The sequence below is a fragment of the Bos taurus genome, chromosome 7, assembly GCF_002263795.3.
Source record: "Bos taurus isolate L1 Dominette 01449 registration number 42190680 breed Hereford chromosome 7, ARS-UCD2.0, whole genome shotgun sequence".
NCBI lineage: Eukaryota > Metazoa > Chordata > Mammalia > Artiodactyla > Bovidae > Bos > Bos taurus.
This window is the reverse complement of record NC_037334.1, coordinates 26,014,729-26,040,789: the sequence shown is the minus strand read 5'-3', so window position 1 is coordinate 26,040,789 and position 26,061 is coordinate 26,014,729. Positions and strand designations below refer to the sequence as shown.

Below are 26,061 nucleotides of genomic sequence, written 5' to 3'. Positions count from 1 at the left end.
GTTTTCCTATCATCTCCAGGGCAGATAAGCTCCTGGGTTTAGGGGGGAAAAAAATAAGTGGTATTTTACTTTTTTCTTTTTACTGAAGTACAGTTGATTTACAATGTTAATTTCTGCTATACAGCAAAGTGATTCAGTTATACATATGTATACATTCTTCTTAAAATTCTTTCCATTATGATTTATTGTAGGATATTTAATATAGTTCTCTGAGGTATACAGTAGGACCTTGTTGTTTCCTTTGCTCTTGTAAGTGTGGTTTAAAGGTGATACTAAAAAGATTTTGAAACATAAGCATCCCAGGAAGCTAAGGGCTTCTTCATTTATAGATGTCACTGGAGAAAACTAGCTCTTAGGTCATGAAAGGCTTCTTGAAAGGCATGTGGGCAGTCTGTCTCTTATCTTAATGGTTTCTCCTCTTATCTTCAGCTCTCAGTGAGCTCCAGATGCTTTCAGTGGGACCTCCTAAGGTTTGCTACATGGTTCCATGTAACCAGATCTATTTCCAACCATAGAAGAACCACAGCCAGCTCCAGGTTGCCCTTCCTGACACTCTGTTACTTAGACCAAGGTAGTGTTTCAAATTTAACACTGCAGCCAAACTCTGCTTGTAGCCCTGATCAATACCAGGTTCCATCCTCATAAGTTAAACGGCCCAAATGTTCTCTCATGCTATAATAACAGCTCGCTGTGGTTGGTTAGCAGCAGATGGGGTGTTGTGTTTTGTTCATGAACTTTCTAGAGACCACATGATGCAAGGATAAGATCAGTGTTTTTAAGAGTTAAAACAGGTATAACTTTGAATCCCAGTTTAGTAAATTTCCTTCCAAGACCTGGGGTAATTCTGTAAAAGCAGATGTAATGATGCTGATGGTACTGATCACGAAAATGAAGCCCAAAGAAGCTAAAACAGGACACACAGTGAGTAAATAGCCCAGAGAGAATTCAAATGCAGATGCCACTTCACTGTGTTTCCTTCAAAACTGGGTCTTTACCTCACTGGGGCATGAATGCTCCACTTGTTTGGATTAATAACTGTTATAAACCTGCATTTACCTCTTTACTGTTGGCCTCCTTAGTGACTAAGTATTTCTACATCTTGAGGCCTCTTTGACCACAAAAGGGAAAGAAAACTTCGTAAGGGCACTGGAAAAGAGATTTTCCGGTTCACTTCTACCTAGACTGCTGCTTTCTGTTAGGGATGTGAGTGACAGCAGATTTTTTAAACCCCAGCTGTAGTTACTGTGGTTAAATCTGATGTGGAGATTAAGCCTTTTTTGGAGACTTTTAAAGCACATGACTTTAGACTCCCTGGAGAAACAGAGGAAGGGCTCTTAGAAGAATTTTCTCCTAGACAAGTCTGTAGATCTCAGGAGCTGTTAACAAGGATAGTAGGCCTTTTAGATTGAAATCTACTGTCAACTTCCTGAGACAAAACCAGACGAATTGCCTAAAGACCTGACAGAATTATAGGAGATTTACGTGGTTCACCATAACAGCACATGTTCTGGAAGGAAAAATGAAGTTTAGAGGCTTGGTAAGACATCATTCCTGATTGCCTGACTTACCCTAGGTGGAGGAAAAATGGAAAAGCCATTAAGAATGGGTTGAGGGGACACATGCAAAAATCTGAGTTTATTTTGACCTCTATTTGATGGTGTGTTTGTATGAATGTGGATACAGGGATAAGAGTTTAAAATAATTGGAGGAGGGGGTAGAATTATTATATCTTGATAAATGTTCCCAAACTAAAATAACTGCTTCTTGGAAATTGTAGCAGATATAATGAGTAGCAGGGAAGATTGATCTGGTGATAATGAATGTCATGGAGGAAACAAGTTTCACATGTTTTGGATCTGGAGCACTGATTGGTTCAGGATGTTTATAATTGGAAAAACTCACATCTCACTTAATGAATCTTGCCTTAGAGAGCCAGAGATAGAAATTTCCTCTACACTCTCTCTCTTGACTAGTGTTGTGCTTACTTGCTCAGTCATGTCTGACTTTTTATGACCCCATGGACAGTGGACTGCCAGGCTCCTCTGTCCACAGGGATTCTCCAGACAAGAATAGTGGAGTGGGTTGCCATGCTCTCCTCCAGGGGATCTTCCCAACCTAGGGAGCAAACCCTAGTCTCCTGCATTACAGGCAGATTCTATACCATCTGAGCCACCAGGGAAGCCCAGCTCTATAATTTATGTAAAAATTGAGGGCCAAATGTATTTTAGAAAGGAGAATTTTTCAAACTTGAAAGATAATTCAAACAGGGTTGGGATAATAATCCATACTCAAAAATATTATTTACATTGAATGGGATGTATAAATACTAAAAATAGCTTCCTATTAGTTCAGATCAGATTTTGCTGCCAAATGAACTCAGATCAGGTCAGATCAGATTTTGCCACCAGATAAACTTTGAAAACTTTCATTTTCTAGAGATTTTAGGATTTTGGAAATAGAGCCATAGGATTATGAAACTATACAAATGAAAACTTCTACTTGACCCTGCTGCTAAACAGAAACATCAAATGATTTACAGGAAGATGGTGAACGTTGATTTGAGGAATATGCTTAGAAACAGTAGCGAGACAGTAATAATGATATAGTTAATATTTCTTGCACAGTTATTATGTGCCAGGCATTATTATAAGACTTTAGCATGAATTAAGTCATGTAAGTCTCTTATAATTTGATGAGATATTATGTTGATATATTGATAGACCTAGTCACAGATGAAGAAACTGAAGCACAAAAAGTTTTGCCCTGCAGAGCACACAGAGCAATTGATCAGAGGGACCCTAATCTTAACACAGAACACTCCCTTCTTGCAATATTTATACTTCAATTTTGTTCTACACAAAGACCGTTTTTATATGTCATATTCATCTTCCTCTTACCAATAGGAAACAAAGGGGTGTACTTTTTATTTTAATGTACTATAATATTTCTCAAGATGCTTGCCTTCATCATGAAATGTCTTTTACATTCTGGCATTTGTAATTTTTTATCTTGAAACTGAGCCAATTAACAGATTATTGACACAAACAAGTTTAGTGTAAATAATAAAAAAGAATTAAGCATTTACATTTTTCCTTGAGAGAGGAGACTGGTCTCTGGCCACTGTTTTATCCCCAAGGCCCCACTTAAGAGGTTTCTGTATAATAGCTACTTTGTTAGATGAATAAATGAGTTCAAATCTCCAAAATCTCCCAAAACAAGTGCTGCTGCTGCTGCTGCTAAGTCGCTTCAGTCGTGTCCGACTCTGTGCAACCCCACAGACGGAAGCCCACCAGGCTCCCCCGTCCCTGGGATTCTCCAGGCAAGAACACTGGAGTGGGTTGCCATTTCCTTCTCCAATGCATGAAAGTGAGAAGTGAAAGTGAAGTCGCTCAGTCGTGTCCCACTCTTAGCGACCCCATGGACTGCAGCCCACCAGGCTCCTCCGTCCATGGGGATTTTCCAGGCAAGAGTACTGGAGTGGGTTGCCATTGCCTTCTCCCCCAAAACAAGTGAGTCCCAGTCAAATACTAATTTGTTTCATTCCATTTATTTGCATTTTCTCTTTGTTGATGTTAATTTATTAGAATTTGAGATAAAAATTTTATATTGATTGGTTTTTGTATCCTGGAGTAGGAAATGGATGGGAGGTTAACCACTTTGCATTTGGCCGAACATATTATTTTAGCTGGGCTCCCCTGACTCCTGGCCACACTGATATGCATGTGTATTTACAGTGTAAATACATGGAATGTGTGACACATCCTGATAGCATCAGGCTCACCAGCAGCCCCTGGGAAATGATGTTGCCCAACCAGTCTCACCACTCCAAACACTGGATTGCTACAGGCAGGTGCTTCCACCTGATTCCCAGGCCTCTCTGACAGTATCTGAAGAGCTCTTTGACTCAGAACTTTGTCAAGATGAAAGGATTGGGAATGCCAGAAACCATCTTATAAGCCATACTATCTACAGTTCTCTAAATTTACCTTGAGCAGACTGCAGTTTCTCATATTAACTACCTATCCTATTTATTAAGGAATTTGTGGATGAAAAAACCCCTCCCTCATCCTGTGTATATTTTGCACCATTGCCATTCTGCTTTGCACAGTCCTGCTTTCAGACTTAAATGCTCGAATCACTCCCTTTTTTCGGGGCTTCTACACTCACACAGACAATTCTCTGTCTAGCTGCAGTCGTTCAAAGTTCTCTCTCAAAGCAAAAGTATTTTCATTGAGGTTGACAACAGATTCTACTTTGCTATTGTAGACAACAGTTCTGGCTCTTTAGAGAGTTCCATTATTCCAAATCATCCTCTGCAAAATTGCCCAGTAACCGCTCATTCTTATAGCTTTGCCCTCTGCTACACTGCCATGCTAAGTCTCCCTTGCCCTCCTCCTTTTGTTCCTCTGTACTTCTATCAATTCTGTTCTGCAGGGGTTGGATGGGCTATTTTGACAGAATGCAGCTTTCAAGGGGGGTAAGTCCAGACGAAGGACTCCCCACTGAAAAGTAGTCATTTACTCTATTTTTTCCTATGTCACATTATCTACTTCTTCTCTGGACATTCTTGGACCACAAAGATATATGCATACACATGCAGAGATACACACTGGCACTCCTATATGGCCCCTGCTGAGAGATGATAATTCAAGGATTTAAGTTGTCCTATTAGCGATGGCACCCCACTCCAGTACTCTTGCCTGGAAAATCCCATGGACGGAGGAGCCAGGTAGGCTGCAGTTCATGGGGTTGCTAAGAGTTGGACAGGACTGAGCAACTTCACTTTCACTTTTCACTTTCATGCATTGGAGAAGGAAATGGCAACCCACTCCAGTGTTCTTGCCTGGAGAATCCCAGGGACAGGGGAGCCTGGTGGGCTGCCGTTTATGGGGTCGCACAGAGTCGGACACGACTGAAGTGACTTACCTTACCTTACCATTGGCTTTACAAGCATTTATTAAACCAGCCTTTAACACAACATCAATTTTAAGAATTTATTTTTCAATTTTTAAAATTGAAATTCCTGCTTTCCTTACTTTCTCCATATGGGAGATTCATATCCATATACAAGTATGTAATTTTGTGGTTTATCATCAACAGAATTCATAAATTCTAGGAAGCTTGAAAAAGCTAAAGATGTGATAACCATGCTATTTCTGCTCACCTTTTGGCTATTTTTCTATTAACAAAGGATTGACAAGTAGTTTGCGGGGATATTAATTAATTGAGGAGATACTAACTGCCTCCAGTTTGATACAAGATCTGGCACTTACTACACACACGCTACTGAGACATACAGTAGAATGGGCTGTTATACCAGGTATAAGAATCTTGTATGAGAGAACTGGACCACGAAGGCTGAGCACCAAAGAATTGGTGTTTTCAAATTGTGGTGCTGGAGGAGACTCTTGAGAGTCCCTTGGGCAGCAAGGAAATCAAACCAATCCATCCTAAAGAAAATTAACCCTGAGTATTCATTGGAAGGACTGAAGCTGTAGCTCCAATACTTTGACCACCTGATGTGAAGAGCCAACTCATTGGAAAAGACCTTGATGCTGGGACAGATTAAAGGCAGGAGGAGAAGGGGATAACAAAGGACAAGATGGTTGGATGGCATCAGTGACTCAACGGTCATGAGTTTGAACAAGCTCTGGGAGAGGGTGAAGGACAGGGAAGCCTGGCGTGTTGCAGTGCCTGGGATTTCAAGCAGTCAGACACGACTTAGTGACTAAACAACAAGGAGCTTAAATGCTGGCTTGTAAACTAACAACACATTAAGTCCCAAATAGTCCCTGTTCAGGCGCCACCTGCCGGGGACCAGCCCCGGCTGATCCAGGGTACTCGAAGGAGAGACGGCGTCGGCGAGGGTCAGGATACGATAGTTTCAATTAGATATTAATTAGAGATATAAAGAGTACTAGAATAAGGATAGCTCAGTAGGAAAATTCAGTGGAGAAAAGAGGCTGAGTAGCTTGGTTTACGCGGGGGACCAATAAAACTTCAAGACAAGAAGCTTGCACCACTTACGTAGGCCGCAGGCGTCCTTCCGTTCTCCCGAAGGAGAGGAGACACTGAGGCCTCCCCGGTCGGATCTTAGAAGCCCAGGCAAAATTAGTAAGCTTGGTGGGTTCCGCGCTCCAGATGGAGACTCAGCCGGAGGGAGAGAGAGACATGGGGAGACCAGTATTTTGAGAAACTGATCCCAATTCTTTATTTTCCAGAGTCTGTTTTTATACACTGAGATGTTATACAAAAGTCACGTGGGGACAGCAGTCCTGACTTTTATTAAAGTCAGGTGCTTCACACAAATGTATACAGAGGTCTTAGGGGTGTTACATCATCTTCTGGCCAGGGGGGCCTGCTGACAATTTACGACCCTCTCCTTGTGACAGCGGTCAGTCAATCAGGACACGTATTTCTCCAGGGCTGATTATTCTCAAAACAGACGCCACCCAAGTAAAGTTACATTCCTACAGGGTGAGGGTGTAGTGGGTTTTAGCTAAGGAAAGAATTTACTTAGCCTAAGGTCTAACGTGATTAATATCAAAGGTTAATACTTATTTCTTCTATATATTCATTAATGTGTGTAAGGGCAGGGGATGTGGAGACTTAGCAACAAACATTGGCTCAACAAATGAAAAACCCTTCACCAATACAATTTCTAATCAGCCCATTATACTTATACTAATAGTTTTCTAACTTCTCTAAAGAACCTGTTTTTAGAGGGTTTAAAGCATCTCGTGCCTCTCACGGTTGGGAGGCTGTGAGCAATCACATGTGGCCGGACGAGCCTGTCAGGCAGGCCAGAGAACCTTCAGAGGAGTTTGTAGGTTAAAACACTCTTATCACGCCCAGGAATTATTATAAACTGGAGCTCTAAGTTAACTCCTTCTCCGAAAGAGGTGGTGGGGGACAGCCCCCCGTAAAGTCAGAGGTGTAGGTAAGAGCACAAAGTAGTAAAGTAGGCAGGCTCTGGTTATGGGGGTAGATGCTCGAGGAGTTCCAGGGGGACTCCTGAGGCTCGATCCCGCCTTTGCGTATGTCGAGCCTCCTTCCTCATGACCTTTGTCACGGGCGGAGTACCTCACTCTGGCCCCCAACATCCAGAATTCCAAAGTCCCTAATATAATCATAGAGTTCTGAAGTCAGGACAATTTTTCATTGATTATATACATTAACATTTTTGTCTTATAAATGAAGAGGCTGAAAAACAGAGATGCTGATTTGTTCAAGATTTTAGGAAATTACTTCAGTGGCCCCCCATGTAGTGCAGGCCCTGAAACCCTTCCCCCTCTCTTTGCATCTTTTGGTAGCTGCCCTCTTTTTCTATACTGAATCATGTAATTTACTTGTTGGCTCTTATTCATTATTAATGTATCCAAGAGTACATTTTAGAATGTACAAACATGCTTTTTACCTCATGATGTATATCTTAATAGTAGACATTTTAGAAATGTTGACATTCCTAACATTAAAAATCACTATGTATTTAAAAGTACATACCACTAAAAACATTTCTTCTTACTTACTTAGATTTTAAAGTCTCTCCAAATGATAAACAAATATCAAAGCCAAATTTGAACCTAAACTAATTCTGCCTGAGTTCTTTAGCCAAAAAATATTTAATTTCCCTAATAACAAAAAGTCACTGTAAATAACTTCTTTATGTTTTTCAAAACTAATACACTGCATCCACAACAACCAGTTTCTTATTCTGCTAAAATTTGAACACTGGTGTAGATATTACTAGTTGTTTCCCATAAATTTTATTTTTATGATTTGCTTTATCTTAAGCTGTGGTTCATATGGTAAAGAATCTGCCTGCAATGCAGGAGACCTGGATTCGATCCCTGAGAAGATCCAGGAAGAACCCCTGGAGAAGGAAAGAGCTACCCACTCCAGTATTCTTGCCTGGAGAATTCCATGGACAGAGGAGCCTGCTGGGCTATAGTCCATGGGGTTGCAAAGAAATGGACACAACTGAGCGACCAACACTTTTCACTAAGCTGTCTTCCAGACAGTAATTATTTAATTCATTGACACTCTTACTAGGGAAATAACTGCAATATGAAACTCATAATAATTGGGAAAGGTCTTTATTTCCTCATTATTCATTCATTCATTTGCTTGTCTGCCTAACTTCCTTTCTCTTCTGTCAGAAAATCACTGTCATAATTGTGTTGCTTTAAATGCATTACAATGTTAGAAGCTTAAACATCAGTTGAATAGCCCATCCACTGGTTCAGAGATGAGCTTGCAATCTAATATGAGCCAGTGAGGGATATTTGCTGAGGCTTATGGGAAAGAAAAGCTTCCTATTTTTCTGTGTTATTATAGGTAGACACTCTCTTTGACATTAGATGGAAAGAATGAGGGCTATCCCTGGGAGACAGTAGTAATCATCTGGCTACCAGGCTTGGGAAGAAACTGATAAAGAAAGGACAGAGAGGCCAAAGGGCCTCCCGTTGCATTTTGGGGACTACTAGTTCAAATTTTGCCTGAAACCAGTCCTATCTCAATATATTCTTTTTATTTACTTAAGGCAGTTAGAACTGGGCTTTGAGGGGTTTTTTTGCAACAAAAGCAGGACTGAATGTCATACTACTATTGCATTTGTGTGACAGTTTTATTCACTACGGCAGACATTATTGGTCACCTACACAAAAGTCACTATTTTTCCTTAACAGATTCCCAATTTATTAGTATTTTAGGCAGATAATGTGTTTTAAGGGTCTTCCGCATCCATCCTAGAATCTCAATGTTTATTAGTCTTAACAAATCATGGGGATTCTATATCCTTGTCAAGGACTGCTTTAGGAATGTGATTACGATCAGATCTGTTATGGGCATCATGGGAGATTTCCTAATGCTTGAAAAGATAAAACTTTCTTTGTCTTCCAACTTTTACACGATGCCCTGTAAGGAACAGCCACCTTGCATATAGGGAGAAATCAGAGAATTCAGGAGAAGCCGACCTGGCTTCCCTGAGCCACAGAATGAGCTAACCTTGGAATTCCCCAGATTTAACCTTACATGCAGTAATAAACTCCCCATTGTTTAAGTTTCTGAGAGTCACAGGTCTGTTATTTGGAGCTGAAATCACTCTGGCTGATACATTCACAGACAATATTGATTCATTGAGGCTAATCTCAAGTAAAAATCACCGTACATGATTGATTAAATCCAACCTCTTTAAAAAAATGGATACTTTTACAATTTTAGGCATACTTCCTCATTTGAAGGTTCAACTTAAAGCAGTTTAAAGACTTGAAGTGATCAATTCATACATAATACAGATTAGATAATTTCTATATCTCAAACCAGAGACAAATGAGAACTTGGCCAGCTGAACACTAACGTATCACTAAGTTTTTGTTTATCCAGGTGGTTAGAACCAGAGACACTGGGAGGGTCATCTTGGAAGGCTGCCAGAACAAATGCCCATGAGTCTTAATGGCAATCCTGTTGCCAATTCCTAGGATTCCTACCATCTTAACATTTTTCAGATCAGAAATTAAGAACAGATGAAAACAAAAAGAGACACCTGGCTTGTTTTATTCCTGTAAGGCCAGGAATATCACGTAAGCAATTGAGAAGTACTCAGAAAATGCCCCCATGGAGATGCTGCAATCCCAGATAAGGGGGGTGTGCTAAAGGGACAAGGCTTGTGTGGACTTACATGAATGCCTGACAGCAGAGGTGGGGAGGGGTGATGAAGCTGGACAGTGGCCAACGTATTTCTGGTCCTGTATAAGGATTCTAGGGTTTCTCCAGTGGCTCAAATGGTGAAGCATCTGCCCACAACCCAGTAGACCAGGGTTCAATCCCTGGGTCGGGAAGATCCCCTGGGAGGGGTAGGAAATGGAAACCCATTCCAGTATTCTTGCTTGGAGAATTTCATAGACAGAGAAGCCTGGTGGGCTACAGCCACAAAGAGTTAGACATGACCGAGTGACTAACACACATATAAGGCTTCTAGTGGCATCAGTCATAATTACAGAAACTAAACATAAACATTGCCTCTGCTCTGTTGTGATTGCTAAACAAATGCTTAGTAAAATGACATAAAGTAAGAGCTCTGTAAATGTTCATTTATTCCCCACTTCCTTTTTACTCCCCTCTTTTCTTCCTTTTCCAAGTATAGAGGAGGGGGCTATGGAAAAAAAAAAAGTGAATCATAATTATGGAAGTTCTTTGACATCTCTAAAAATAATAAATATTATTTTTTTCAAAATTTATGCACAATATATCCAAAATATATACAAAACTTTCCAGGATCAGAATGGAAGCATTTTGCTAAGTGTTTCACTAGTCTCTTAGAAAGTTTTTTGTGCTTCTCTAAAGTGCCTTGGGTTTAAGCCCAACCTGAAAATAACTCCTTTACCATTAGCTTTGATAATGTTTCCAAGGCATATAATTTACATGACAGCATAGGTAACTAATGGGAAAACATCTATGAATTTGCATCAAATATCAGAAGATTTCTTAAATAAAGAATAGTTTGTTTGAGTTCCCTCTTGGGGAATTTCTCCATCACTGTTGAATTATCTTTGGTAATTTCAAGATGAAATTACATCTTGAAATTTAAAAAAAAATAAAATCAAGCTGATAAAATTGCAGTGACATTCCACTGGGAGAAGGAATTGAAAGAATCATGCTCCCTGGGCTGTCCTCAGGAACAGGGCATTTTTATGCTGCCAATTTAGTTCAGCAGAGACACCCCTGGTCCCCACCCACCCGAGTCAGTTAATGTTAACTGTTAACAACTCACAATTGTCTTACTACTTTGAAATTTAAACTAACACCAGTTGCATAAAATAAAAGTGAAAGAAAGAGTTTATGAAAGTAAAGGTAGATATGATTACCTGTATAGGAGGTAAGACTAATAAGCAGTATTTGTTCCTGTGAGCTATTCCTCTCAACTGTACAAGGGCCTCCCTGCTTTGACATTTTCATATCCATTTCAACTCTGCTATTGCTTCTCATGCACTCAAACCACTTTCAGGTTTCCTTTCCAAAAATATACTCTTTACTTGGTCTTAGTTGAATCCCACAGATTCCAGCTCAGATGTGCCACTATAAAGCCCATTTGTATCATCTGATAAGCAGTCCCCACCAGCTTCTTAGGTCCTTTTGTCCATAAAGGACTAAAACTGAGGAACAAGTCATAGAGCTTGGAAAAGTCCTTGATAAAATAGTATCCCATAGAGATTTTAAAAATAATTTTTAATGAAGAATAGTAAGGCCATGGAGGTGAAGGATGTTGCAGGAGTGTGTTGCCTGACCTTATGGAGACAATTAGACAATTAAGCATCATTTAGAGGTTTGAATCGACAGGGCTTTGTGACAAGGTGAATAGAAGAGCATGGGAGTCAAGGAGAAATATAGGGTAACTCTCAGATTTCTGACTTTAGCAGGCAGATGCATGATGATGCCATTTTACTCAGCTAGAAAATACTGGAAGGAAATCAATTTTGAATGTTAGGGAGTTCAAGTTGGGATATATTTTATCTGAGATGTTTATGAGAGGTCTCAAGGGAGGAGTCTAGGTGCCAGAGCTCTGGTTTGACCTAACATTGTAAATTTGGGCATCATTCCCACAAATAGTTTACAGCCATGGCCACAAGGAGTAAATGAAATCATCTATAGACAGAAGAAAGTTTAAGGCCAGGAATGTAAGGATCTCCCTGCAATAATTGTGCTGAGGAGGAGCCCATAGAATGAGGCTAAAGGACTATTCAGAAAGTTTGGAGGGAAACCGAGCATCATATTATAGAAGAGAAGGGTGTTTGAAGAGGGGCTGTCGACAGTGGCAAATGTTCAGAGGTCATTCAAGATGAACACTGAATCATGTCCACTGAATCTGGTGACATTAGTAACCTCGGCAAAGCCAAGTTGAGGACTGTCACTAAATGCAAAAAGTTAGAATGCAATGGGTTAACAGGAGGAAGGTGTGTGGAAAGGGAAGAGAGTAGAGACAACCCTTCAGAGACACACATCTGTGAAGGGTCATACAGTGGATGCGCAACACTGAAGAGGCTTCAAATAGTGAAGAGATTTTATTTCCTTTTCAAGTTAATAGCAACTGAGTTTATTTAAATGCTGCTTGCTTGGAGCCAGTAAAAAAGTTAACATTTACAAAGAGGAGGCACCAACAATGGAATAAGATTCCATAGGATGCAGGAGAGTCTGGAATCCAGACCTCTATCCCTTGGGAAACCCCGAGTTCCCCTCAGTTGAGACCAAGTTGACTGGCTAAGCAGCTTCTGGGCCCCTCTCATGGATAGATTTTTCCTCATTACTCACCAGATATCCCCCTGGGGTGGAGGAGGAGGATATTTGATCAGAAATTGAGACTGATCAGATACCAAGGATGGGAGATTCTTGCTAAAGTAACTTAGCAGGATTCTTGTTTCAACCAGCCTCTTGAGGACAAGGGTCAAGGATCAGGCTAGTCAAGAACATGACTCAAAGAAGTCATGTTGACTTCTTGACTAAAATTTGGTCAAGGAGAGAGTCTTGGTCACTATAGTATTTTTTTTTCCTTGCAATTTCTGACATCTTATGCATGGATTCCTTAACTCCAGCCAAGAAGCACTGAGTCCAGACCTAGCACTGTAATCTGGGGGGCTGGGAAAATTCAGTGGTGTTATCACAGTCATCCCAGGGCTAATCAGTCAAAAGGAAGAAAACGAGGGGCCAGGTGAGAGGGAACAAAGAAGGTTGTGTGTTGTGAAACAGATGCTCAAGTCAGTCAAAATTGTGCATTAGAAAATGAATGGGACCCAAGGGTCCTGTTGCCACAGACATTTAAAGACAGTGTCAAGTTAGCGAAACTAAAATGATTTCTACCCCCTCTCCACAAATCCCATTCCCCTACAAAGTTTAAACAAAGTCCTGGTCAACAAAAATGATGACTCCTTTATCCCGTCTTTCTCCAGAGCTCATTTTCATGATCAAAAAATAATCCTGCCAATACTATTATTACTACAGTGTCATTTTATTTCTCAATACCATACAACACTAGAAGCTGTAGTATCTTTTGAAAATTAACACAAAGTTAATTGGTACTCCTCATTTCATAAAAACTTTGGCTCAGGTAACCTCTGTGTACCCAGAAAGAGAAGTAGAAATTCTCACTGCTGGGCACCCTAGTGCAAGACATGGCCCAAATGATGGAATATCATCTTTACCTGTATTCCTCTATATAGTCCATGGGGTCGCAAACAGTCAGACACGATTGAGAGACTTTCACTTTCTTTCTTTATTCTCCTGAGTGACTTTGCATCCACACAGATTCCACTTCAGAGAAGCAAAGAAACTATCCTTCATCTATTGTTTCTTGTTCTTCCTTTCTCCCGATCTCCTGGATCTCCCTCTCCCTAGAATTTTCTGTTCTCCCACCAGTGTCCATTTCTATCTTTCAGCCTCTGGCCAGGCTGTCAGTCATTGCATTCAACCGTTATTCTCTTCCAAGGAGCCAGATCTATGGGAGGGGACTTCCAGTCTGCTTATAGGAAGAGGTAAGAGAGGTTCCACAAAACCTTTCTTCTGCTTAAATTGATTTCCTCTTGGCACAATTCAGGTGCACTGTTATGCAAACAGCGCTCAGTACCTTGTCAAAGCACCTCTCTGCAGAATAATCTGCTGTAATCTGAGACCCTTAAGTGGGTGGGAAGGAACCTTGCCCTGAAAAGGAGTGACGGGGTAAATTAACATATGCTGTCCTCCCCTCACTCAAGTAAAACCTCTGCCCTACTGGTATGGGTAGGAAATGGCACAGAACACTATGGTCTGCCCACCGAGTTTTTCCCCTCCACCATGTCCCAGCTGTATGCGTTTTTGTGGCACCATCTTTGAGACATCTTCACTTGCTTTCCCATACAGACAGCCCTCCTCCCAAGCTAGTGTCACATGTCTTTCTCTACAATGTTCTTATCAGTTTCTTGGACATACCACCTGACTCCAGCAAGCTCCAAGAAGAAAACCCTGGATTCAGATCTGCAGAGGGGATTCCCTTGTCCCCTATCTGGCCATGATGGCTGTTAAATTCCTATGGAAGCTGAGGAGTGACCAAGCTTCCACCCCAAGGCGTGATCTCTCCCTTCCCTTCCTCTGGCTCATTTCCTCTCCCACTCAGTCCTCATGGGAAGGAAGAGAGAGACTCCTCCCCAGGTCAGCCTGTGAGGAAATGGATTCATCCTTGCCCCTGGGAAATAGAAGCAAAAACAAACTCCCAAACACTCAGCATTTTCTCTGGTATTCTGGAGATAATTTAGCCATGTTAGAACCAGCAAGAGGAGATTTAAGACAGAGCAGAAGCAAGGCTGTAAGGACCATGGATGAATTCGGGCAGCTGGTCACATTTACAGGCAGAGCCCTTCTGGGTAACCAGGGAGAGGCACAAAAAGTACCTTGTCAAAGCACCTGAAGTGGGTGGGAAGGAACCTTGCCCGGAAAAGGAGCGCCGGGGTAAGTTAACTCATGCTGTCCTCCACTCACCCAAGTAAAACCTCGCCCTACTGGCAAGTACAGGAGATGGTACACAGCACTATAGTGTGCCCACCCAGACCGTAACAGACTAACTGTAACAGACGTCATCCCTCCTCCAGCTGTGTGCACTGCGGCCTCGTCGAGAAGAGGCTTGCCTAGGGCATTTCTGACCTGCCCCTTAGGATTTTGCCAAAAACTTGGCTCACTGTGTTTACTGTAGGTCAGCAGAAATTCAGGTGCAAATACCTGGCTGATCATCAGAATCACCCCCAAGAACTTCACAGAAAAATAAATTCCCAGATGTCCTCCTCGATTCGCTTGAGCAGAATGTCAGCAGTGAGGACCTAGATTCTCCATATTGGTATGGCTCGTCAGGTGCCAACTTGGCAAACCATTTTCACAGCTTCAAGAATCTAAGTCAATGAATCTGGAAACGATCTAACTTTCCCACTTTTCTATTTTAAAAAAATAATACATGCAGAGATGTTAAGTGCAATGTTGTACAATCACAACAGTTTATTATCCTTTAAAAATGCAGTAGTGAAAGCTTTGAAATATGAAAAAATATGAAAAAATTTGGGGACCAGCTTAATGATACACCAAGTGAAACCTCTTGGCTGGTGACGGCCATGGTGATTTTGTATCACGTACGCACTTAACTTTCATTCACTTATTCACTTAACAATGAGTATCTACTACATGTCAAGACTGTTTTAGGAACAGAGGATATGGTAGTGAAGCTACTCTGCCCTCTGAGAGCTTTTATTCTAGTGGAGGAGAGAGACTAGTGACAGAATAAAATATAAAGTAGTCAGATGTAGCAAGTTAGGAAAACCAAAGTAAGGAACATGGATTTGGTGTGTTCAGCAATGGGGGTTGTATTGAAATTTCAGGAAGGATGGCCAAGGAAGGCTTCATTGTGTGAATGTGACCTTGGACAGGAAAGACCTGAAGGAAGTAAGGGAACTAGCCATGTATAAATCAGAGTCATAATTATCAGGCAGAGGAAAGAGAATGCAAAGGCCCTGGGGTGGGAAAACACTGGGTCTGGTAGGAATGGCGAAGAGGTTGGTAGGAATTTAGCAGGGTGAATGAGGAAAGAGGAAATAGGAAGTGTGTCAGTAACACACAAGGGGGAGCAGACCAAAGGTCAGTGTAAGCGCTTGGGTTTTCAGTCTACATGAAATCAAAAAAAATTACTGGAGGGTTTTGGACAAGAGAGTGTCAATACCCAACCTATGTTTTAATGTAACCTCTCTGGGCGGAATTGAAACCAGATTGAAAGGATAGTAGCAGAAGTAGTGTGGCCAGATATGAAGTTATAGCAATACTTCAACTACATGTGCTGTGCGTTAAGCATTTCCATAAAGGCTAAGCATGGGTATATCACAGTGCATTTATGCTTTGGAGTGTACATAGGAAGGAGGCTGGGAATCTGCAGTTCCCTCAGTCTGCTTGGCTCCCATGACTCACGGTGAGAGCATCGTACCAGCACAGGAGTGGTGCTGGTGCTTTTCATCCTATCTGGTACCCAAACACTAAACAAGTCCTCAAAGCATCCACATCAGCCAGAGCCTGCACGCTGGCTATGGGACTGGAACAAGCACAGCATCTGCTTGAGGCCCAGAGAACTTGAAGTAACAAGTGCCTCCTATAGGGTCTCTAGCACTCCTTGCTTTTCCTGAGTGTTTTACTTTTCAATGAATGTTCTATAGGCTTTCTGAAGCACTTTTCTATGTCATCAGAGCTGCAGCCTTTCCATCAAGGTTTCAACTAAATATATTGTCCTTCCAAAGCACTTATTAAAACATTTTTAAGCTCTTAGGTATGAAACTGTTGGGATGCTGCTGGGTGAAAATGCATATTTGCTTGTCTACAATCGCACCTCAAATTTTTCCTCTGAAACACACAATCCTTTTATAGGACAGGTTATCATTATGATATGGGGAGTTTTATGATACATATCAAAACCTCCTAGCAAATAACAGACTATATTTTACATATTTTAGCTGCCGAATACTATTTGCCAGCTAAAATCTGTTCTTATGATGCTGCTTGGTTGTTTTTTTTTCCGAATTGACAAACGCCAACTTCAAATGTATTCTGTGCTCAAATAAAAACATTGGAGCAGAAGGATACATGAGTCTGCAGGAAGTGAGACAAACCTGATTTTCAAGAGGTAAAACATTTGTGTTACAAGAATGCAAAATACAAGTGAATCATTTCATTGCAGAGAACTACCATTCTCAAACATTCATTGTAAAAGCATAGAGAAGATAGAAAATTAGGAAGGTTTTTGTTGTCATTTTGGATCTTACCCAAGTAGCAAAAGAGATATATTTACAAGGATGTGCCAAATTTCAAATTTAACTACGGCAACATATGAAACCAGACTCCCTTGTGGTTACTGGGAAATATATACAGCTTTCAAGACCAGCATGAAGGTGAGTCAGACTGACAGGCATTTGTACAGAGGAGGAAGCTGACATAGTCTTTTAGGCCAAACAGTAATCCTGGGTGGCTCTGAGGGAGTGAGGTATGTAATCACCTCACTGGTGGGAGTCTTTCTAATTGAGAAAATACTTGGCAGCCTCAGTCATCAGCTTGAAAGTCAGAGAGAAAATAAATGTCTGCAAATGAGTACCCAGCGGAGGTGCTTGTTTAAGCTAAGTCTTATATGTCCTAACTCAGTGTTGCCTCTCCTACCCAACTGTGGAACTGTGAATAAATCTGATTTATCCTCTATGTGCAGGGTCCCAGTTGTTGAACTAATTTCTGAATGAATAAATAAGAGGGCCATGAAAGATGCTTAAGACCTAACTTAAGACCTTCCCCTAATGGGGAACAGGGCGCTTCCCCATTACTAGGAACAGGGTGTTTCCCCATTGATAGAGGTACTGGAATCAGATGCTCCATCAGTGGTTCTCAGCAGTTCTCTGTTCAATGAACACTTTTGGGTGGTGACATCGGTAAAGGGATCAAAATGCGAACACTCCTTTTGAGAAAAAAAATGTTTATAAGATTTTTAAAAATGTCTTTCCAGCCATTCACTGGCCACCCTTCACACATTTCTTTCCTCTGATTAGTTATAAATTGTACCCTGCCCTCCTCCAGCCTTTTACCTGACAGACAGTTCTAGAACAACAGGCAGCTGCACTCATGGCAAAATGAAAATTTCATTCGTTCATTACAATTGGCAGCTGACCCAGAAAGAGGGATACCAATGTATGCAATTTACTCAGAAAATCATCATTTAGGGATGCTGCAGAAATAATTCCTGTACGGGTGAGGTCTGGGCACCCCCAAAATGTACATTCCCACTGTCAAGTCTCTAAGCTACTCAAACTACAATTACCTCTGTTGTCTATTTTGTCATTTTTGACATAACTCTCATGTGACACTTTGCTAAGAGCATGAAGTTTTCGAGGGTATTGAGAATGGGAAGCTGGCTGGTGGCTCACTGGTAAAGAATCTGCCTGCCAATGCAGGAGACACAGGTTCCATGCCTGATTAGGGAAGATCCCACATGCCACAGAGCAGCTAAACCCATGCACCACAACTACTGAGACTCTTCTCTAGAGCCCAGGAGCCGCAGCTACTGAGCTCACATGCCCTAGAGCCTGTGCTCCAGAAGGGAAGCCAACACAGAGAAGCCGGTGCACCGCAGCTAGACAGTAGCCCCCTACACCACAACTAGAGAAAAGCTGTGCAGCAGTGAAGACCCAGCATAGCCAGAAGCAAATAAATAAATAAAATTTACAAAGAACAGGGAGCTGGAAATAGCCAAAAGTATTTTGTCTTTCAAAGGTGACATAGAAACTTGAACATAGCCTGGCCCAGCTGGAAGCAGAAGGCTCCTGTTGTCTGCCCTCTAAATCTGCACAATTTTCACCACCCTTTCTCCTCCCTCCTCTTCGCCATGATCCTAAACCCACAGCCTCACTTCTCAGTTCAGTTCAGTCACTCAGTCGTGTCCGACTCTTTGCGACCCCATGAATTGCAGCACGCTAGGCCTCCCTGTCCATCACCAACTCCCAGAGTTCACTCAGACTCACGTCCATCGAGTCAGTGATGCCATCCAGCCATCTCATCCTCTGTCGTCCCCTTTTCCTCCTGCCCCCAATCCCTCCCAGCATCAGAGTCTTTTCCAATGAGTCAACTCTTCGCATGAAGTGGCCAAAGTACTGGAGTTTCAGCTTTAGCATCAGTCCTTCCAAAGAACACCCAGGGCTAATCTCCTTTAGAATGGACTGGCTGGATCTCTTTCCCACCTTTTTAAGGCAGAAATATGGCAAATCCTGAAAAATGATGTATGCTTGTAAAAACCTCTACAATAGTAGCAATTGTGATGACATCATACCTTGACAGTTGCTAATCAGGTTTGCTTCCTCTGACACAGAAAAGAATCTGTCTTGCCTCTCGGTATGAGGTTAAACTAAGATTATCTGGTCAGTAAACAGAATCCCCCATGCCTCAGGCAGCCATGGCCTTGGCAAGACTGCCTGAGCTTGTAGCAAAGGCCACAGAAGGCCACGGGTGTTTGAGATTTGGGGGCAGGTTGAGTTGTCAAGACTTTATAGGGACACACATCTCTTCCTATTACAGAAGAGGGAGCCTAGAGTGGAGAAGAGCAGTGTAGACCAGATCATGGGAAGACTAGTGGTAGAGTCTGAAAAACTCACTGGGGTGAGATGAAGTGAAGTGAAAGTTGCTCAGTTGTGTCCATCTCTTTTCAACCCCATGGACTGTAGCTCACTAGGCTCCTCTGTCCATGGGATTTCCCAGGCAAGAATACTGGAGTGGGTTGCCGTTTCCTTCTGTAGGGGATCTTCCTGACTCAGGGATTGAACCTGGGCTTCCTGCATTGCAGGCAGACTCCCTACCATCTGAGCCACCAGGGAAGTGGTAGAGTCTGAAAAATTCACTGGGGTGGCCTTGGGCTATCTCCAATACAAATAGGATGTGAGTCCTGGAGTTCCTCACTTTGCTGAAAAGTTGAAAGCACTTTTGTTACTCATCGTGTGTTTAGAAACAGAACAAAAATATTTTTGTTATGTGTGTAAAGAAGTCATTTAATAGTAAAAATATACTTGCATGAGAAATCTCTTGTCTCCCTATCAGCATTCTCATTTAATAAATGGAAACATTACTGTAGGAATCAAAGGCCTCCTGCCATCTCTCCTTTTTTTTTTTTTTTTCAGCTTCATGCTCCTTCTCTGCTCCTTTCCCAATTGTCTTCTCCCTGTGTTATGGATGGAATTGTGTCCCCCGCCAAATCCATATGCAGAAGCCATAATCCCCAATGTAATAGTATTTAGAGACAATGCCTTTGGGAGATAATCATTAATAGACAAGGTCATGAGGGCAGGACCTTCTGAATGAGGTTAGTTCCCTTGTAAGAAGAAATATCAGAGAACTTGTGATCTCTTTCTCTACCGTGTGCAGACACAGCAAGAAAGCAGCTGTCCACAAAGCAGGCAAAGTGCCCTCAACAGAACCTAATCTCACTGGCACCCTAATCCTGGACTTCTAAACTCTAGATCTGTGACAGAATTCTTTTAACAAATATTCCTTAAGACATGCAGCCTATGGTATTGTGCTGCAGCAGCCTGAGCTACCGAGACACCCTGGCTCTTTTTCTCTTTGTCTATCTTTTCCTCTACTACACTCTACCAGGAGGGCAGAGAGCGAGGAAATGACCTAGTGACTGACAGCTTATAAGAGGCCACACTGCTGCATTTTCGCCCCTTTCTCATTAGAATTTAGTGAACAAAGTGTCCTACCTATATTGCCATATGTTACAAAAACATTAAAAAAAAAAGTTTTGACAAGTCTGCCTTTGGCAATGGAACTAAACTCCTTTCTTTATTGTGCAATTGGTAGAAAATAACTGCTCCTGAAAAAAGAGGAAAACCTTGGAATAGACTGAAGGAGAGGTCAAAGAAAGAGAAGATGACAGGCACGGACAAGGAGAGATGCTTCTGATGCCCTCTCACCGTCCCTGAGCCTCATAATGCCCAGCCCTCTCCATCTTGCCTGCCATTCCTTCCGTCACACCTTCCCACAGCTTCTTGCTGCCACTTCCCATCTATTCTTTCATTTCCTGTTGAAACTCATTTCAATCCCTAAGAACCCATTTTCCCAAGCCAAGATTTCCATGCCTCCTCCTTCTGGAGTGGCTTCCCTGGCCCTGGTGGCTCAGACGGTAAAGAATCTGCCTGCAGTGCAGAAGACCCAGGTTCAATCTCTGGATCAGAAGATTCCCTGGAGAAGACAGTGGCTACCTACTCCAGTGTTCTTGCCTGCAGAATTCCATGGACACAGGAGCCTGGCGGGCTCATGGGGTCACAAAGAGTCAGACACGACTGAGCAACTAACACTTTCACCTTCTGGAGTAACAGAAAATGATTCAAGTGCTAATGGTTGAAGACCAGCAAGACTCCCTCCTAAATAGCAATTGTACATATTAACTAGAGCCGTCTATGGGAAACATATCCACCTGCATTTCAAAAAGTACTCAGCCAAAAGCAAACTCCAGTTCAGCGCTATACAGGAGAAACGTAAAGAGAGCCACAAATGCAAGCTGCTTATGATACTGCCAATTTTCTAGTAGCCACATTTTTAAAAAGTAAAAACAAAGGAGTAAAATTGATTTTAAAAATATATTTTAGTGAAACATACACAAAGTCATTTTAATACAGTTTTTAAAATTTAAGTGAGACATTTTACATTCTTTTCAAACTATCTTCCAAATCAAGTATGTGTTTTATACCCATAGCATGTATCCTGGAGAAGGCAATAGCACCCCACTCCAGCATTCCTGCCTGGAAAATCCCATGGATGGAGGAGCCTGGTAGGCTGCACTCCATGGGGTTGCTAAGAGTCGGACATGACTGAGCAACTTCACTTTCACTTTTCACTTTCATGCATTGGAGAAGGAAATGGCAACCCACTCCAGTGTTCTTGCCTGGAGAATCCCAGGGACGGGGGACCTGGTGGGCTGCCGTCTATGGGGTCACACAGAGTCAGACACGACTGACGTGACTCAGCAGGAGCAGCAGCAGAATGTCTCCATTCACACCAGCCACATTCAGCTCCCTAATAACACCATGGGGCAAGAGGCTACTGTATTGGGGTAGCACAGCTGCAGTGAGAGAAAAGGTGAGGCCTGGCAAATCAGCAAATGAGAAAGGCCCCCCCATCCCCACCCCATGATCACCCTCTTCTGGGCCTGAAAGCACAGACCTATTGAAGCTGCTGCTAAGTCGCTTCAGTCGTGTCCGACTCTGTGTGACCCCATAGACGGCAGCCCATCAGGCTCCCCCATCCCTGGGATTCTCCAGGCAAGAACACTGGAGTGGGTTGCCATTTCCTTCTCCAATGCATGAAAGTGAAAAGTGAAAGGGAAGTCACTCAGTCATGTCCAACTCTTTGCAACCCCGTGGACTGCAGCCTACCAGGCTCCTCCGTCCATGGGATTTTCCAGGCAAGAGTACTGGAGTGGGGTGCCATCGCCTTCTTTGGACCTACTGAAGAAGGAACGCATTAAATGCTCCTTTGATATGGACTTTTTTCATTGCTTTTTAAGAAAGGTGCTCAAACTACCATCTCCTTAAACATTACTGTTAGAATTTCAAGTGTACAGGAAACAAATTTTTCTGTGGATTCTTGAAGCATAGTACAGTGCTGGTAATAATTTCTATGAGGGGCGAACAGCCTGATCTCTAACTTTTGTAAAGCCAAAGCATCATGTCCTCTGTGCAAAGTGGTGTTCAAAGCTTTCATTCTATGATCTTGAGAAAATGATGACTGCAAATTATTTTGTTTGCTGAGAGATGGATGATTCCCTGCCTGCATGGACTATCAAAATAAAGCTGCCCCATTTTAGAAGGTGTGTAGGGATACAATCGGAGAAGGCAATGGCACCCCACTCCAGTACTCTTGCCTGGAAAATCCCATGGATGGAGGAGCCTGGAAGGCTGCAGTCTATGGGGTGGCTAAGAGTCGGACACGACTGAGCCACTTCACTTTCACTTTTCACTTTCATGCATTGGAGAAGGAAATGGCAACCCACTCCAGTGTTCTTGCCTGGAGAATCCCAGGGATGGGGAAGCCTGGTGGGCTGCCGTCTATGGGGTCGCACAGAGTCAGACACGACTGAAGCGACTTAGCAGCAGCAGGGACACAATAGTAGCAGGCTTTTGTATCCTGGACTTCACCTTATGTTTCTTTTAGGTGCAGCTATGCTGTGTGTTTTCACTGGGGTTTGAGTAATGTCTGGACCTTCAATTATAGCAATTAACTGTCAACACCACGTGCCAGGCTCATTCATATGCTATTGGTTCAATTAATCCAACAAAGACACCCAAGCCCTTGACATGCCTTACTTCTTATAGCCGAAGTCTGCCTTTTATACAACTTAGAGGTTATTTTAATAGTAGAAATTTCTGGATAAGAGTGGTTGGGGTGGGGGAGAATACTGCTAAAATCTAGTGGAATGAGATTTCCTTTTAATAGCTAAAACTTCTGATGGCCTCATGATATTTACTTTCAAGGATTTCCGGCTGCCAGCCTCTAATCTTTTTTCTCTTTGTTGGAATCTCTCTCTCTCTCCTTCCTTATTCAGGCCTTTATCCTTATCTAAGGGGTTAGATGATAGAAACTAAAGATAAGATTTACATTCAGGAGGTATGTGATTTTATTAAGACATATTGAAAAGTCTTCAGACCGAAAAAAATTGATCTGTATATCATGCTATAGAGTTTCCCTGATCACCTCAGATTACACCTAAAGTTGACTTGGATTAAGAAACTTGTATTTTCTCATTATTATTTTCCCCAAAAGGGGCAATGGCAATTTTTTTTTCAGTCAAATTATAAATTACATTGAAGTATATTTCTACCAGATTGTGAAAAATTCTTAAGGAAAAGGCTATTGCTGTTTATTGCATTTTTAAGGACAGCTCATTCCCATGCTTAATTAAAAGTTAAATGCATATAAAAAAGAGTTGGCAAAACTTGAATCTCCTCCCTCTCCAGAGGCTTCTAAGATTTTTTTCACGAGCACCGAGAGTCTTTCCCCACACTCGATTCAGATTCCTTTCTCAGTGTATCTGACCAGATGATGCAACATCTGTGTTCTCTTTTAAGAACATGAGAAATGAAGCTTTTTCATCTTCCCTCTCTTTGAGTTCTGGGAAATCTAATTAAAACTGCTCAGGTTTTCCTTTTCTTGTTTGCCTTAGAAGACAGCTCACTGGAAGAGTCCTGTGGCGGTCTCCCGCCTGTGGAAGACGGTGACCGAAAAATCAGCCTGATAATGGAGTTGTCGACTCAGGTTTCCCTTCAGAATGAGAGGATCACTCAGCTGGAAGAAGTTTTAGAGGAAAAGGAAAGGAAGATTCAGCAGCTGGAAGCTGAGCGGGAGGCCCATTGTTTCCCAGAGGTCAAGGACTCTCCAGAATGTTTAGAAGAAACCCCAGTTTTCTCTAATAATAATGTCTCTCCTGTGGTCTATGATGAGGATTTGTAAAGATACCCAGTAAAAAAAACAATAAAAGTTCATTAAGCATCATCAAGGTAAAGACCAGAGCCCAAGCAATCGCCTCACTGGTAAATGCAAACTCAAGTTCATGGGTCTGACTATCCTAAAAGGTTCATATTGGGAGGAAAGAAAACAAACGGAGGTCTTCAGATGCAAACACTGAACCCTTCAGACATTTGTCATATGATCCACACAGCTGTAGAATACTATGTTTTTAGACATTCCTGATAACAGACGGAGAGGGAAAAGCACAAAACTACACAGATGGTCAAAGAATTTAGCATCATCCTCTCACCAGAGGTTTGTCACACTGCAAGGGAGGGGTGGGACAAAGCCCATTTTGGTATGCAGCTCGACTGTGAACAGAAAGCTATCGTGGAGGGTGAATTTCAAGCTGGGGAATGTTGGGGTACTGAAAGCATAATCACTGTGAGCAGAGTAAATAGCCATGACTTCTGTCCTTTTGTAACCTCTAGAATACATTTCTCTATCGCATGTATTTCATTAGCATTTAGCAAGGGTAGAAATGAAGTAAAACCAAAGCAATCAAAAGAATGGATGAATCAGAGCTGCAGTCCTTTGGGAAAAGTGTCCTGGGACACCATCTCCTTGGGAAAATGGGTTACACTCGCTTTTCCCTTACAAGCAACACTAAGACCAAAGCAAAATATCAATGAGCTGTGGACAGCATAAAAATAATTCAAAAATAGAGTATAAGCAAATGAAAGCTACCCTGTAATTAATGGAATAAAAGATGTCATATATATTTCTCTCCCACACATTCCCTTCAGATGAACCATTTCCCATCCAGAGAGCAGCTGGGTACTAACTTTAAGACCTTGGTGCTTAATTCTTACTCTTTTGATACAGCATGACTCAGGCACACGGCTATAGCTCTTCCATGAGTCTGACTGTTGCTACTTCCCAATTTAACTCAATCAGTTCAACAAATATTCATCAAAACTCTTCAGGTACAATAACAGATACGAGCAATATTGTAGCAAACATGAAAATCACAACTTCACAAATCATTCAGGAGTTCACACAGTTAAGAGTCTCCTTAAAACAAAGTTTCTAAACCTGACTTTTTCTAAAGGAAGTATTGGGTTTTGGACTCATAATAGCTTTGCAGTATTGACTCTAGAGGTTCACTACAAAATAAAACCACTGGTTCTGCCAGTAGCTTCTATGGTCATATATAGCAAGAATCTTCCCATATTTGTTTTATAACCTCAGATTTTCAGCTGAAATGTCAGCAATACACACAGTTGTAGTCCATTATCAGAAACGAAACCAACTTAAAGTTTCATGATCATAAATACACAACTATCCCAGAGGGTGAGTCGAAAAGCACTTTCCCACAACTCCAAGAGAAGCTTTTCCATGAAGTTTACCTAAGTCCTTCATCCAGAAATCGCTTCTCTCTGGTACCTCCTCCTTACTTCTTCAAACTTTTTGATCCTCATTGTCTTTTCTGTTTCTCTGGTACCAAAGAGGGTTCCCTGTTCCAGTCCTGAAGTTCTGTTAGTTGCATCTGACACCACAGTAAGACTGAACATTACCATGTTTTTCCTATGTATTACCGTGAGAAAGCTTTAAATTTTTCAGTTAGTTGAATGGACTACCTCCGGCAGAAACTATCGTCTCTGCAACTTTGATGTGTTATTATGATAATTAAGTTTCCATTTCTTTATTTTACTAGATTGTCTTAATCTCATGGGATCCTGAGGCTAAGATGACAAATGTGGGCGGGGGGGTTCTATCACATCCCAAAAAGGAGAGTGTTCGCTTCTAGATCAATTTCCCCTTGTCAATGTCACGGCTGGCCCTCAGCATGAAAGTAGCCTGACAGCAGAGATAAAGTAACAGGCAGAGCTGGAGCTGCTGTTCCTAATTAATGGAGCCTGTCACCTCTACATATCTAAGGACCAGTCGCCAAAGAAGAAATCATCAAGAGTCTTATTACCCTGCAAACCTGTCTTTACCAGAAACTCATCTTGACTCAGGTCTAGGTTATCCCCAAAT

General features: G+C 41.9%; 1 protein-coding gene across 4 annotated transcripts in view; it reads left to right on the top strand.

Annotated features, from left to right (window-relative positions):
• Window positions 1-24,083, top strand: part of CCDC192 (coiled-coil domain containing 192) — a 231,702-nt gene extending 207,619 nt beyond the window's left edge. For 3 of the 4 annotated variants that reach the window (XM_024995056.2, XM_059888695.1, XM_059888693.1), the window contains one exon: window positions 23,738-24,083. In XM_024995056.2, coding sequence (XP_024850824.2) covers window positions 23,738-24,024 — 287 coding nt within the window. In that variant the 3' untranslated portion in view covers window positions 24,025-24,083. The remainder of the gene's footprint in view (window positions 1-23,737) is intronic. The other variant, XM_059888694.1, reaches the window with a different exon arrangement.
• The last annotated feature ends 1,978 nt before the right edge of the window (window positions 24,084-26,061 follow it).